Raw genomic sequence first — 15,699 nt, 5'->3', positions numbered from 1 at the left:
TTCAGAGATCCGTAAAATGTCAAGAATCGAGAGGAAGTGACAGCGCAGAGTGGCGATGTTAACTGAATCCTTAGGGCCACACAAAAGGTCCAGGTGAAGCTTCAGCCTAGGTTTACACCATGGAGGTGTATGTGAATGGACCTTGAGCAGAGATGGTAAAGGGACAGACTCCAGATTGGACAGAAGGGATGGGACACGAACGAATCATAAGCCCTGACCTGGGCCACTGATGCAGGTGATGAACCGCAGTGGTTGGGAAAATGAGCCGGTAATTTGGATGCTCAGGAGAACTACGAATGTGTGCAATGTAACTGGTGAGCAGTTGTACCCACCTAACCTTCAATGGAGGGACACTGACCATTAGTACGCTGGTCAACAGACTTGTCCTATATGCTCCCGTCACCAGTTGAACGCCACAGTGGTGCACAGGTTTGAGTAAACACAACGCTGAGGGTGCTGCCGAACCATAAACCAGACTCCCATAGTCAAGGTGGGATTGAACAGGGGCCCTGTAGAGCTCCAGCAGTGTAGAGTGATCTGCACACCAGTTTGTATCACTCAGGCAGCAGAAGGCATTGAGGTGCTGCCAACACTCCCCCTTAAGCTGACAAAGGTGAGGAATCCAAGTCAATCGGGCATTGAAAACCAGTCCTAAGAATCAATATGTCTCCACTACAGTGAGTGGATCGTCATTAAGGTAAAGTTCTGGTTCCAGATGAATGGTATGACGCTGACAGAAGTGCATAACACAAAATTTCGTGGCTGAAAACTGGAAGTCGTGGGCTAGAGCCCATGACTGCGCCTTGTGGATGGCTCCCTGTAGGTGCCGATCAGCAACACCAGTACTGGAGCAGCAGTATGAAATGCAGAAGTCGTTCGTATACAGAGAAGGTGAGACGGATGACCCTACAGCTGCTGCTAGACTGTTAATGGCCACTAAAAATAGAGATACACTCAATATGGAGCCCTGCGGGACCCCATTCTCCTGGATATGGGGGGAGCTATGCGAGGCACCAACTTGGACACGGAAAGTATGGAGCACCAGGAAATTTTGATAAAATTCGGGAGCGGGCCCCAGAGACCACACTCATACAATGTGGCAAGGATACAATGTCGCCAGGTCGTGTCGTAAGCTTTTCGTAAATCAAAACAGAGGGCAACAAAGTGTTGGCATCTGGAAAAGGTTGTTCATATGGCAGACTCAAGGGACACAAGATTATCAGTGGAAAAGCGATCCTGACGGAAACCGCCCTGACATACAGCTAGTAGGCCATGGGACTCCAGGACCTAACCCAACTGCCGACCCACCATAAGTTCTAGCAGCTTACAAACAACGTTGGTGAGGCTGATGCGTCTACTAGCTATTCACATCATGCGGGTTTTTACCGGGTTTGAGCACTGGTATGATGGTGCTCTCCCACCATTGCATGAGATCAAGTTGAAGATGATGAGATGTCACTTGTAGTTGGACAAGAGATCTTTAATCATTCGTCTGTGGATTTGGTCCGGCCCAGGAGCTGTGTCAGGGCAATGTGCAAGTGCGCTGAGGAGCTCCCAATCTGTAAATGGGGCATTATAGGGTTCACTGTGGCGTGTAGTGAACGAGAGGGCTTTCCCTTCCATCCGTCATTTGATAGTGAGAAAGACTGGGGGATAATTCTCCAACGCAGAGGCTCGAGCATAGTGCTCAGCAGTCGCATTTGTGTAGGTAGATAACATGCCATTTAAGTTAACGCCAGGGACACCTGTTGGGGTCTGGTACCCAAAAATGCGTCTGATCTTCGTCCAGACTTGGGAAGGTGATGTATGGCACCCAGTGGTCGGGACGTACCTCTCCCAACACTCCTGTTTCCATCTTTTTATAAGCTGGCGAACATGGGCACAGAGCCCTTTCAAAGCTATTAGGTGTTCCAGAGTAGGGCGCCACTTATGTCGCTGTAGAGGCCACCTATGCTCTTTAATAGCCTCAGCAATTTCCGGCGACCACCAAGGTACTGTCTTTTGCCGGGGGCACCCTAAGGAACAATGGATCACGGTTTCTGCAACAGAAACAATCGTTCTAGTGACCCACTCAACCACCATACTGATGGTACCATATGGGGGAGATCCAACGGTGACAGCAGAGGTGAAAGCTTCCAGTCTGCCTTGTTTAAAGCCCATCTGGGTAGGCGTCCGTTGACATGATGCCAGGGAGCGACAGAAAGATGGGGAAGTGGTCACTATCATACAAGTCATCATGGGCTCTCCAGTGGACAAATGGGAGAAGTCCTGGGCCGAAAAGTGATACATCAATGGCTGAGTAAGTACCATGAGCCACACTGCAATGTGTGGGGGCCCCAGGATTTAGGAGGCAGAGATTGAGCTGAGACAGTAAATTTTCGAAATCTCTACCTCGGCCAATAAGCATGGTGCTACCCAACAAGAGGTTATGGGTGTTAAAATCTCCCAAAAGTAGGAAAAGTTTAGGGAGTTGTTGAATCAATGCAGCCAAGAGGTTCATGGGTACCGCACCATCTGGAGGAAGATATATGTTGCAGACAGTTATTTCCTGCATCGTCCTTATCCTGACAGCCACAGCTTCAAGAGGAGTGTGAGGGTTCACTACATACCGCGTTCAGGACGTAGACGCAAACTGCACCTGACTCTTGTAATAACCTCTATAGCCGTGGAGGGCAGGGGTTCCCATTGCTGGAAATCAGTCTTCCTGGAGGGAATGCAGAAAGCAGGTGTAAAGCTTAACAGTTGCCGTAGCTCAGCCAGGTGGTTAAAAAAAAAAAAAAAAAAAGACAGTAATTCCACTGGAGGGTGACATTATCATGAGGCTCGGAAGGCATGAAGCATGCAAGGAGGCAGGTTACACCTCAGGGCCACCTGCTGCCGCCAATTGAGTATTTATATCGATTCCCACTGCGGATGAGGCATCAGTGAGATCCGGGTCCTCAGTGGATGCTAAGATCTCCACCTCATCTACATATGCAGGATTGGTAGTGAGTGGTGATGTTGGGGCCACCTGAGGGTCCTGTTTCTTAGTCTTCTTCTTCTTCTTCTTCTTCTTCATTTGCTTACCCTCTTGCTTCTCTTTAGGGGATTGCTGGGAGGACTTCTCCGAAGTAGCTTCAGGCATGGAGGAAGACCCGAAGCTCTTCATCCAACAGCTTTTGGCTCCTTTAGCCACTGGTGAGTGTCCGCTGTGGCATTAGTGGAGACCTTGGGAGAGAGGGTCCCAAGGGCTGTTACTTCTCTGGCTGGGGGAGGGGACCGATGTCCGCTGGGTTTGGGACACCTTGCTCCCAAAGTAGATACTTTGGGAGCAACGAAAGAAGACATGCCCCCAGCCAACTGGAAGGGGGAGGAAGATGGGCGGCCCTGAGGGCCCACTGGAGTAACCTTAGATGATGGGTGTAACAGCATCATCAATGGTGATGCCGTCATGGAGGCAGCATAAGAAGATAGCATGGGAACAGGGTTCAGTCTTTCATATTTGAGTTTAGCGTCGTGGTAAGACAGCCTGTCCAGGATCTTGTACTCCATAATTTTGCTCTCCTTTTGGAGTACCAGGCAGTCTGGCAAGAAGAGGGAGTGATGCTGTCCACAGTTCACACAGGTTGGAGGAGGTGCACATGGAGTATTCAGATGCAGCAAATGTCCGCAGTCTCTACATGTGGTGCTGGAAGGGCACTGGGAGGACATGTGCCCAAATTTCCCCCCGCATAGAGGGAGGGACATAGGTTTTGACGTCACATCAGTACACCATCACCTTGACCTTTTCAAGTAACGAATCACCCTCAAAAGCCAAGATGAAGCCCATCAGTGGCAACCCTATTGTCTTTGGGTCCCCTATAAATGCACTGGATAAAATGAACACTCTGCTGTCCTAAATTGGCACGTAGCTCGGCATCGGACTGTAATAGCAGGTCGCGATGAAAAATAGTTCCCTGGACCATATTGAGGCTTTTGTGGGTAGTGACTGAAATAGGAATATCACCCAGCCTGTCACAGCCGAGTAATGCCTGGGACCGGGTTGGGGATGCCGTCCGAATCAAAAAAATCCCATTGTGCATTTTGGACAGTGCTGTCAGTTCCCTGAACTTATCCTCCATGTGCTCAGCAAAATACAGAGGCTTTGTTTCCAGAAAGGAGTACCCATCAATTCTGCTGTACACCAAGTAACAGGGCGAATATGAATTCTGTCACTTTGAAGCCTTATGTTCCTCCCAAGGTGTTGCAAGGGAGGGGAACGATTTAGGGGCATATCTGTCAGCAATGAAATCAACCTTTATTTTCTTAGAGACTTCTGGGGCGATTTGGTCCCCAGAGAAAGATGACTTAGTCCACTTCGTCACGGGTCATCCACCCTGATGCCACCCACTCCGATCAGGGGCTCTCCCCACGGGCACCACCCAGCCTCAGCAAAGGCCACCTGACATGATGGCCATTGCCGGGAGTCCTGATGCCCCAGGAAGACAGACATCTACTCCTTGGCATACGTGGGGAGTTTACTGCTCAGGCATCAGCAGTGCCACCCCTGTGTTGTCAGGGGGCTTCCACCAAATGGGTACATGATGGCCCCACCACAATGGACTGGCTACCATGCTGGATATTGGGCACAGAGAAATCCAATCTTGTCATGGGGGCGAAAGAGGACAGGAAGAAGATGACATACCCCAGAAAGTGTCCTCACCCGAATAGTTGAATTGCAGGTGGAGATGTGAAGTCATTATGACAAGAGGTTCAGGAGATCGAATCTAAGAGTGCTATGGATAACTCATGCACCATGTAAGGCGTCCTTCCCCATATGGCTCGCACTTCTGTAGAATTTGGAAAGTGGAAGGGCAAACCATAAAATGGGACCTGAACTTATAGGGCCGAAAAGAGGGAGACTCCTTTTAGTCACCTCTTACGACAGGCAGGAACACTTCGGGCCTATTCTAACCCCTGGACCTGCGGGGGGGACAAATGAGTTGGGCATAGTTGCAGTATTTCAGTACAAAGCATAATTTTGAAATATGAACTTTGTACCAGGTTACAGCAGACCTGTAGCACTGTCACATTTTTTCCTCTTATCCATACACTAACTATGCACATGGTCATATATTTTACTTTAAATTATGGCACCAGATTGTGCATTTGCAATCAATGATGAAGATGCAATTTTTGTTTTTGTTACAGTTCAATCCAATATTCTATAAACTATTCATACATTTAATGAAAATATATATGAATACTAACCCAGATGATACTCATTGCATTTGTACTCCTGGTAACCTCTCATTGAAAGGCTATCTGTACATATTTCAGTATAATCATCAGTTCCTGGTTCCACTACATATAATTGTGGCCGTTGTGCTTTGCCTTTAGAATCTGGCTCTTTTGAATATCCCAGTAACACCAAATTACTGTTTAATGGTCCAATTCCACATATGTAAAATTCTGTAGTGAAAGTTGACACTGTAACAAGAAATTGATGTATTCAGCACTACTGATGGTATATACTGAATAGAAGGAAACCATCTCAATAGTATCATTGTACAATATATTTTGACAATGTTGAATGGAAATTTTGAGTTATGTATGAGTGTTTGTCTGGAAATAGAATTTCCACAGCTAGACATTATTTTTTATTTATTTTTGTTTCTATGCTACTAATTTTTGGATCAAAACTCCATGATCAAGCACACTTGCATACAAATGACAAATAAAAATTGAGTCTCAGCATAAAGATACAAATGTTGGCAAATTACATTATGAATAAAAAATGTGACACTTGCATAATATTCTAAAATATTTATTGTTTAACTAGATGATTTATGGCTGTTAATCCATTATCAGGTACAAAAATAAATATATGTAGCAGAGAATTGTGTGAGCTGAAACCAAATGCATCCACTGAGTCTCTCAATTGGCTGTAAAAGACGAAAATTATTAACATACAACATAAGACTAAAGTCAACAGACTCATTTCAATAAAAATGGGAAGTAAAAACTACTTAGCTTAGATAAAATATATGGTAAGTTGAGTTAGCAAACTATTTGTGAATTACTAGCAGTATACTGCTGTTATAATCTAATTTATGTAATGCTCGATACGACAGTAATCCTTACTTTTTGTAATAGATAATTACTAAGTGATAATCCCAGAATCCAGAACACAAAATCAGTTGCAATTTGCTTATCTAAAAGCTTCCACCGGGCAAACAAAATTTGATTTTCAATATTTTGCCTATTTATTGATTGAATTTAAAATTTTAAACAATTGTCATAACCTAGTCATTAAGGGGCATAATCTTATGTTAAATGTTTTACACAATAGGACAAGTATTGCAGTTAGAGACTGTGTGTTTGTCTTGAGGCAGTATAACTGATGGGGCACAAATAATGGGACTTTTATTCATTGCATATTTAAGGAGGAGGGCACTTGGAGATTTCCAAGAAACTTTACACACAATTTCAAATCTTTAGGAAACTTTTTCTCAGCAACACCCCTCACAAAATGATGAAAGGAAAAAACGTTTATCATTTATTACATTTTCACTGTTTATGCAGTAAAACTTCAGCATCAGACATAATGTTCACACCACACTTCGCAGTCAATATATACATGTATCACTGAAAGCACCTGCAAAATTATAACACTGTACAGCACATAGTTCAGAAGATTCGACATCATTAACATTGATATGCCTGAAAACTTCCTTTTGCTTAAAATGGAGAGAAAGTTACTGAGACTATATTCATCCAGTATTAGTGACTTCCAACAAAATTTAAGCATAATTTCAAACTTTTTCTACAGTTTTTCTCACTCACATGCTTAATATCAAATATTTAGCACATTAACTCATTTCTAAAGAATAGACATTGAAGCTGTGGCTTACTGGTGGCTACATTATCTGCTAAGCAAATAGCAATACACTTCATCATTGGAATGAAACAGGTATGATATACTTGAAAGCAGTAAAACAGCCAAGAAGAAATAATGATTACAATATAATACAACTGAAATAAAATAGACTATCAACCTACATTTTTCAGAGCAGAATTTACCCCATAGGCATCTATTTGATGCACATGTAAAAAATTACAAAGTACATCATCTGCTCAAGCTTTATACCAAATGTAAGACAGGATAGTATGGAAAGTGGTATGGTTAAAACATTAGAAAGTGTAACATCCTGGTCTACACAGCACAGAGAGTGAGATGTTTATGCAGAACAACATTGCATAGCACTGAAATAAATGAAAAAATGTGTTAGTACAATGTCAGGCACTTGGTTATGCCAGATGGCTGTCCACCATTTACTAAACTCAGTGAAAATGCATCTTGATCTCATTTATTTTAATGCAAATGTGAAGTGTTCTCTTCTTTCATTCTGTATGATCCAATAACAGATGTTCTTGAAAAAGGTGCTGTGACCACGAAACTAGTAGCAACAAATACATAAATAAGCACCCTTTCAATGTCCTCCGTCAATCCCACCTGGTAAGGATCCCACACCGCGCAGCAATATTCTAACAGAGGACGAACGAGTGTAGTGTAAGCTGTCTCTTTAGTGGACTTGTTGCATCTTCTAAGTGTCCTGCCGATGAAACGCAACCTTTGGCTCACCTTCTCCACAATATTATCTATGTGGTCTTTCCAACTGAAGTTGTTCGTAATTTTAACACCCAGGTACTTAGTTGAATTGACAGCCTTGAGAATTGTACTATTTATTGAGTAATCGAATTCCAACGGATTTCTTTTGCAACTCATGTGGATCACCTCACACTTTTCATTATTTAGCGTCAACTGCCACCTGCCACACCATACAGCAATCTTTTCTGAATCGTTTTGCAACTGATACTGGTCTTCGGATGACCTTACTAGATGGTAAATTACAGCATCATCTGCGAACAATCTAAGAGAACTGCTCAGATTGTCACCCAGGTCATTTATATAGATCAGGAACAGCAGAGGTGCAAGGGCAGCCATGGGGCCCCTGGGTTGGAGCAGGTGATGGGGCACCCTTCCAATCCCTCAAGCAGCCAACGAGGCTAATGTGACCTACGTCACACTGAGGAGTAGAAATCAATTTCATTTGTAAAATGGGAAACCAGATCAGCTGTTTTGGCATCATTCGCTAGCACCAGAGGCAATGCGTCAGCTAATATTTTGGTGTAAGGTGGTCAAATTAGGGCAGTTCAGTAGGATGTGGGCCACCATCAGATGGGCACCACACTGATAGTGTTGTGGATCTTCATGTTGGAGAATGTGGTCAGGGGTCAGCTACGAAACACCAGTGTGAAGCCAACAGAGAACAGTAGATAACCTACCATGAGCACAAAGGCAAGACTGAAACTTGGCAATGGTCCACTTGATGGTTTGCAGTTTATTCTGAGAAACTAGGGCATGCCAATAAACGTTCCAAGCCTCCAAAAATTGACGGCGTACTGTCGATCGAAGGTCCGGTTCCAGTACCCCCATCTTCAGATTCCAACTTGGCCAACTGTTCAGTGCGTTCATTCCCTGGGATCCCAACATGACGTGAGTCCATACAAAGATGGTCGACCATTCAGCTTGGTACAAATTACAAAGGAGATCCTCGATAGTCACAATCGATGGATGTCAACGGTAGCACTGCTTGATAGCTCAAAGACTACTCACAGGGTCACTGTCGATTAATAATGTCTTGCTAGTGCAAGAACAAACATGGTGTTCATCAACATCCACAGTTGAGGAGCAATAGTAAATCCAAAAATTGTCAACATACAGGAAGGGTGACACTGTAGAACCTACAGCCACAGCTAGACCACTGATAGCACCTAGAAAAAGGGGCACACTCAATAAGGAGCCCTGCACAACCCCATTCTATTGTATATGTGGGAAGCACCGACTTGAACCCAGAATATATGGTGTGACGAAGTTGGGAGCAGGCACCGGAGACCAAACTCACGTAGGGTAACAAGGATGTAGTGATGTCATGTGGTGTCATAAGCCTTTTGTAAGTTAAAGAAGAATTAGGTGTTGGTACTGGGCAAAAACACCCAGACTCCAGGTGGACCAAACTGTAAGCAGTAGAATAGCCCTGGCAAAAACCACCCCAGGACGGGGCCAGAAGACTCCAAGACTCAAGGTACTAACACTGCCGCCAGCTCATCATATGTTTGAGCAGCTTGCAGAGAACATTAGCGAAACTAACTGGATGACAGCTGTCCATCTCAAGGTGGTGGTTACCCGGTTTCAGTACTGGGACAATGACACTTTCTCACCAATGAGACAGGAACTCACCCTTGCTTCAGATCCACTTGAAAATGGCAAGGACATGCCACTAGCTATCTACCGATAGGTGTTTGAGCCTTTGTCTGTGGATGCAGTCTGTACCTGGAGCCAGGGGTGCCAACTTATAAAAAATATTGGGGGGGGGGGGCTATACTGGGGGTCTTGCCCTGGGAAATTTTCTAAATTTTAGACAAAAATGGTGAGTTTTAAAGGTTTTTTTAGCATTTTAGAGTCATGTGATCAACATTAGAACCCCGAAAACTGGACTCTCGACAACTCGGCATTCTGGGAAACTCGACAAGCTTTTTTTGGCTTTGAAAAAAGAAACGAAACATAAAAACGCATGGGATTTTCGTAAAAAGGTAATTTAATTTACAGTAATAATCATGCTTGTAGACTGTTACAGAGGAGTGAATATACAGCTCTGAAAAGACTGAAATTCTATTTAAATAAATCCTAAACTATCATTAAAAGAATAAAACATGAAATATTGTTGTTGCACAGTAATAGCACTTTGACTAATAAGTGAAACAGCTAATTTAAGCTTACATTGAATAAGGCTCAGGGTTCATTAAATAAAAACAATATCTCAAAGTTAATGCTTTAATAGAGTTAATAAAGTTAATGCATTATGCCTAATACTTTCAGTCAAAAAGTACGTAAATAGCGGGTTTCAATTGGGTCTTACACCCTAAAAATATTTAAGTATTTGAAAATAACTAATACAGTACTATAGTAATATAGTAATACAGTACTGAACTAGTACTAATATTTTGAAACTGAGGGTTCCAGGTGCTTCTGCTCCAGTCCTTTTGATGTCACTCCAGCCGCAGCACTGGCCTGCCGGCGGCAGACTTTACCCGAAGGTTCGCGCACCAGGACAAATTCTAACTGTGCCCACAGCACTGTAACACTCTTACAATTCACACCACTCGTTTTCAGTTAACCTGCTTACTACCATAATAATTATTTGTTTTAACTCATTACTGAATGTCTTTTAAAAGGTAACTATCATACTATCATCAAACAAGGGAAATAAAATATTCCACCATAATTTTGTGATTTCTTAAATTATTGGGGGGGGGGGGGGGCTAAGCCCCCCCAAATGAATTTTTGAGGGGGCTAGGGCCCCCTCAGGCCCCATGGAGTCGGCGCCTGTGCCTGGAGCTGTGTCACGGTGAAGGACTAGGACACTGAGGAATTCCCACTCACTGTGTGGAGCATTGTGCGTCTCCAGGTGCTGTGTAGTGAAAGGTAAGTGAATTCGCTCCACCCACTGTTTGAGGATATGAAATGCAGACTGATAATTCTCAGACACAGAGGCTTCAGCATAATGCAAAGTAAAATGTTTAGCAACAGTGTCTGGATCAATTTAGCCAATACCATTCACAGAGACATTAGGTACACCTGTAGGGGACTGGCATCCATAAACACATTGAAGCTTTGTCCAAACATTTGAGGGAGAGATACACAGTCCAATGATAGCAACAAACCATTCCCAGCATTCTAGTTTCTGTCAGTTTATGAGGTGGTGGGTCCAGGCATGTACGCGTTTAGAGGCAGTAAGGTGCTCCATCAATGGATGTCACTTATGGCATTGGAAAGCACATCTGCCATCCCCGGCCACAGTGATTTTGGGGGTCCATCAAGGTACTGTCTTCCAATGGGGAGGTCCTGAGGGATAGGGGATCACTAAGACAGTTGTCAATAGGATGGTTGCATTTAAGGTCCTGAGAGCTGCATTAATACCTCCATATGGCAGAGTGCTAAGGGAGATGACACAGGTGAAGGCATCTCAGTCAGCTGTGTTGAGAGCCAGTTTGGGTGGATGCCCAAAGAGATGTTGCGGGAGAGTCCAGACGATCAGAAAATGATCACTGACACTCTATCATGGACTCCCCAGTGGAAGGAGGGGAGAAGACCTGGGCTGCAAATGGAAAGATCAATGGCTGAATAAGACCTATATGCCACACCGAACTGTGTGGGAACTCCAGTATTCCAGAGGCAAAGATCGAGCTCTGTGAGCAAGTTTTCGACAGCTTTACTGTGGGCAGTGATCATAGTTCCACCTCACAGTAAGTTGTGGGCATTGAAGTCATCCAGAATAAGGAAATTTGGGATAAGCTAGAAATGAATGTGGACAATGCGGCCTCAGATATTTCACCATCAGGAGGGAGATACACATTACAGGAGGTGAACTCCACCCAACGCTCTGTCGTAGTCAGTTATATTCTTAAAATAAAACCTACAGTCACAGGAGGCAGGGGTTTGCAATGCTGTGAACCCAGTTTCCTATAGAACAACGCAGAAAGTAGAGGAAATGCATAAGAGATATTGTAGCTAAGCTAGATGATGGAATAAACCACTACAGATCCACTAGAGGACCTCGCTGCCAGTATACCATGGAGGCATGAAGAGACTACAGGGACAGGTCATGCCTCAGGGTAACCTGCTTCCATTGGTTGTGAGGACATGGCATCAATACACATCGTTTCCTGAGACATTTATGTGGAGAATCAGGTGCCACAGGGACCACCAGGAACTCCGCCTCACGTACAGAGTCATCGAAACACATGGGGTCTGGTAGCATGGGGACCACTGGAACCTCCTTTGTATTGGAGGTCTTATTTTTGTCCCTCTTCTCCCTGGATAATTTCAATGTCCACAAGGGTTTTCTGCCCTAGTTTCAGGAAGAGAGCAGAAATGCAAAACTCTATGATCTGCAACTTGTGACTCCTTCAGCCAATGGCTGGAATCAGGTGCAGATTAGCAGAATCCTGGGAGAGGAGCATCCTTGTGGACCATTTACTGGTGGGAAACGCTAGAAGAGGGTGTTGCTTTTCCAGTGGGAGTTGGGAATCAATATCCCCGGTCAGTGGAGAGTCAATGCACCCAAAGTGGGTATGGGGGAAGCAGTTGGAGGCTGCTGCCCAACCCCTGGGGAAACACGTGTAGTCAAGCAGCCCCGACAAACTGTCACAGAAGGCATGAAGAACGAGGGTACTGTTGCTGGAGAGGACAATGTCATCGTAGCCATATCAACTGTCATCATGTACATAAAGGATGCAAACGATCATACTCCTTCTTGGCCACTTAATATGTAGTCGGTCATGAGTCTTTTATTCTTTCATTTTATTTTCTTTGGAAGCCTGTGCAGTCTGGTGAACAGGGACAATGGTTCTTCCTGCAGTTTATGGGAGGAGGAACACATGGCTTCACACTGCATCAATACACCATCACACTGACCTTTTCAGCAAGAAGCCACTTTCAAAGGCAAAGATGAAGGCTCCATTGTTCTTTGGTCCCCACTGGACAAGACAGACAAAATGCACACTCCATCACTCCGAATTGGCATGCAACTATCACAGGTCTGTAAAAGATCATGGTGTAAGATGATACCTTGTGCCACACTGAGACTGTTATGGTGAGTTATTGTTACAGGAATGTCACCCAGCTTGCCACAGGTAAGCAGCACCCATGACTGAGCAAGGAGGGGTGTTTTAATCAGAATAGAGTCACTTTCCATTTTTTGAAATCACTGTTAATTCCCCAAACCTGCCCTCAAGGTATTCAACAAAGAACAGTGACTTTGTAGTAAAAAATGATTCCTATTGGTCCTAGAACAAACTAAGTTTTGGGGGGAGTATTTTTTCCCTTGTCCCTGAGCCTTATGTTCCTCCCACAATGTAGCCAGGGAAGCATACATTTTGGGGGTATCTCTCTCTGTGTTGTACCATTAGAATAGACTGCTGAGGCCATGTGACCACCAGCAGAAGACAGCTGAATTCGCTTCATGTGACTGTCTTCTGCAAGGGTGCCACTCACTCTCAATGAGGGCTCTCTCCATGAGTGCCAACCAGCCGTAGCCAATAAATCATTGCCCGGAGTCCCCGTGCCCCAGCCAGGATAGGTACATATGCCTTGGCATGTAGGGGGAGTTTCCAGCTCAGGCACCAACAGTGCAATCCTTGCACGCTCAAGCGGCTACCGCCATGCATGACCCCCCCACAACAGAATAGCTACCGTACTGGATTTTCGGCATAATATCTTTGAAAGAAAGGAAGGATGCAAAGATCTGCGCTTCTGTAAAATTTGTAAATGAAACAGCAGGTCAATCCCAGCAATGGGGACCATATAATGAAGAATGAAAAGTTGTAAAATTCTACAAAAACTAAATCCAAGAACGGTCGGCACCAAGAAGATCATCTAATGGAAAGACAGGGGAAAAAAGAATAGTAGTAGTAGCATAGACATGCAATATAAGAAGTAAAGCAGTGCTGCAAGGACCATGGCCTCTCATGGTGGCCAAGCAGATACCCACAAAAAGAGATGCGAGCCCCCCCGGGGGAGGGGGGGGGGGGCGACATTTAGGGATACAGTGCAAATTATTAAGTGCTGTGTAGAAAGGTGCAAAAAGCAATGGGGCATTGCAAAAATTGACTGTTGAAGCTAATTTTTTTTGGTCACAGAGGATCATGTATGACTGCCCACAGAATACTGATGAATAGTGAACAATCAATGGAATACAAAAAACAATATGAAAAATGTTAACTACTCACAGTATAAACAAATTGCAGTATTGACCTGTGGATAGTTACATAAACAGAGTGTTAATGAGGACAGTTTATCTTACGAACTGGTGTTCCCATGTTTATCTCTTCTTTCCTACTTTCTGACACACTAATGCACGTGGGTTTTTATTTGTCTCAGTACCTTCATTCCTTGTAAGCTGTGCCTTAACAGTCCACTGGCACCAATGTGTAAAGATTCCGTGAATTATAAAGGCTCAGTCACTGATCACATAAGATATAGTTTGCAAACAGATCTACAGGAGGCAGAACAGTCATCAAATACATTTGAAACTTCATCGTTCTGGAGTATGTGCACAAGTAAAGCTGTAAATGTACTAGCAGGAAATTGCCATCCTTACATGAATGACTTCTTATAAGTTTACTATGCTTGTCTTCCACTTCATTCTGGAGAATCATTCATGAACTGCAAATAAACAATCTGTATGACTGCTTACAGAGAAAAGGGGGGAGGGGAGAAAGGAAGATAGAACTCAATCTGCATACACAAGTTTCATGAATCGGTGGAAACGTTTTGTTGCAAACATTAATTCACACTTCATATAAACAGATACAAACGAAGATGCAGTTAAATAATGAATGAAATGCAACTTCTCAGTGACAGGTCACTGGAAGTCATGGGTTTTTTATACCAGATCTCTCAGCAAAACTACTTTATGAGGATCCAGATGTTTGCCAACAGAGTTCTATATACCTGTTACACATTGATAGAACAAAACCCACAAGCATAAAACATTAACGTGTATTGTGAACACAAATACCCATCCTGATCATGTGCTTTAGATTTAGGGAAGGCAATTCAAACTGGCTGTGTAAAGAAGATAGTAACTACCTGAATGTGAATGGAACACATTAGTGAATGCTAACCAGAAGGAATATTCCCTCTCTAATTTGTATTCACTGTATTGCTATTCACCAAGGAGAATGTCAAAAGCAAGTAACAACTCATTTGTCTAATATGGCAGAATAGGGTCTGCAATATGAATGTACTCTGCAACTTATTGCTAAAAAAATTGTGGCGAGATAAAAGAAGTTTTACATAAAACGAATGAAATTTGGTAGGAGGCACAGTTCATCAGTTCACAGAAATGAGCATTATGTTGTTTTTGTGGCATTCTTTTAGATGTTTCTCAGTCATCCTGATGTTGTATTTTTCAACTTTCTAGAATTACAGAATTTTATGTCAGTTGTGTCTAGACCACACTGAGTCTCTGACTATAATGGACAGCAACTAACATTTAGTTCTTCAGTACCTTGAAAATACCACTTGGTGCTTGTGTTTAACATGCTTCTGTAGCTTTCCTTATGACACAGAATTGCCCTTCATTCATTCAAAACACGGGCCTTCTAAGAATAATATATAATTTTAGATGCATGCTGTATTCTTATAATACAATAACATAGCTTGGAAATTTGCAACTTCTTCAAGAAACATGATAGTATACTTTCCAGATAATTCAAATTTACAGATTTCTATTGCTACATTTTTTTAAGAGCTAGACAAAGAGCATGAGGGAGGATTGAGATATCAGCTGCATATTAATTGTGAATACATCTTAAATTACACACACTACTTTAAAATATGTTATTTACTGATCTCACAGCTTATGATTACATTTGATGGAACACTGATGAAGCATTTTAACTGTAGTACCAAAAAGGTACTATACCCAGAACTTTTTAAGTGAATTAACATCATTGTTAATAATAATTCAGTGTCAATCCCTCGAGCAGAGAACGTTTCCGGTGATTATAAGACAGCACATGTTACAGTTGCCTACAAGAAAAGGCAGAACTATTATTCTTCACCACTCTACCTTTAGGAAACTCTTAGATCACAGTAAAGATCAAATACAT

At 43.2% G+C, this 15,699-nt stretch overlaps 1 protein-coding gene across 2 annotated transcripts in view; it reads right to left on the bottom strand.

The window, feature by feature from the left end:
• LOC126470131 (vacuolar protein sorting-associated protein 41 homolog) overlaps positions 1-15,699 on the bottom strand; it is a 153,736-nt gene that overhangs the window by 88,761 nt on the left and 49,276 nt on the right. For both annotated transcript variants that reach the window (XM_050097747.1, XM_050097746.1), the window contains exon 7: positions 5,230-5,448. In XM_050097747.1, coding sequence (XP_049953704.1) covers positions 5,230-5,448 — 219 coding nt within the window. The remainder of the gene's footprint in view (positions 1-5,229; positions 5,449-15,699) is intronic.

The sequence above is a fragment of the Schistocerca serialis genome, chromosome 3 (assembly GCF_023864345.2).
Source record: "Schistocerca serialis cubense isolate TAMUIC-IGC-003099 chromosome 3, iqSchSeri2.2, whole genome shotgun sequence".
Taxonomy (NCBI): domain Eukaryota; kingdom Metazoa; phylum Arthropoda; class Insecta; order Orthoptera; family Acrididae; genus Schistocerca; species Schistocerca serialis.
Note: the sequence above shows the minus strand (reverse complement) of the source record. Positions and strands in the feature narration are given on the sequence as shown.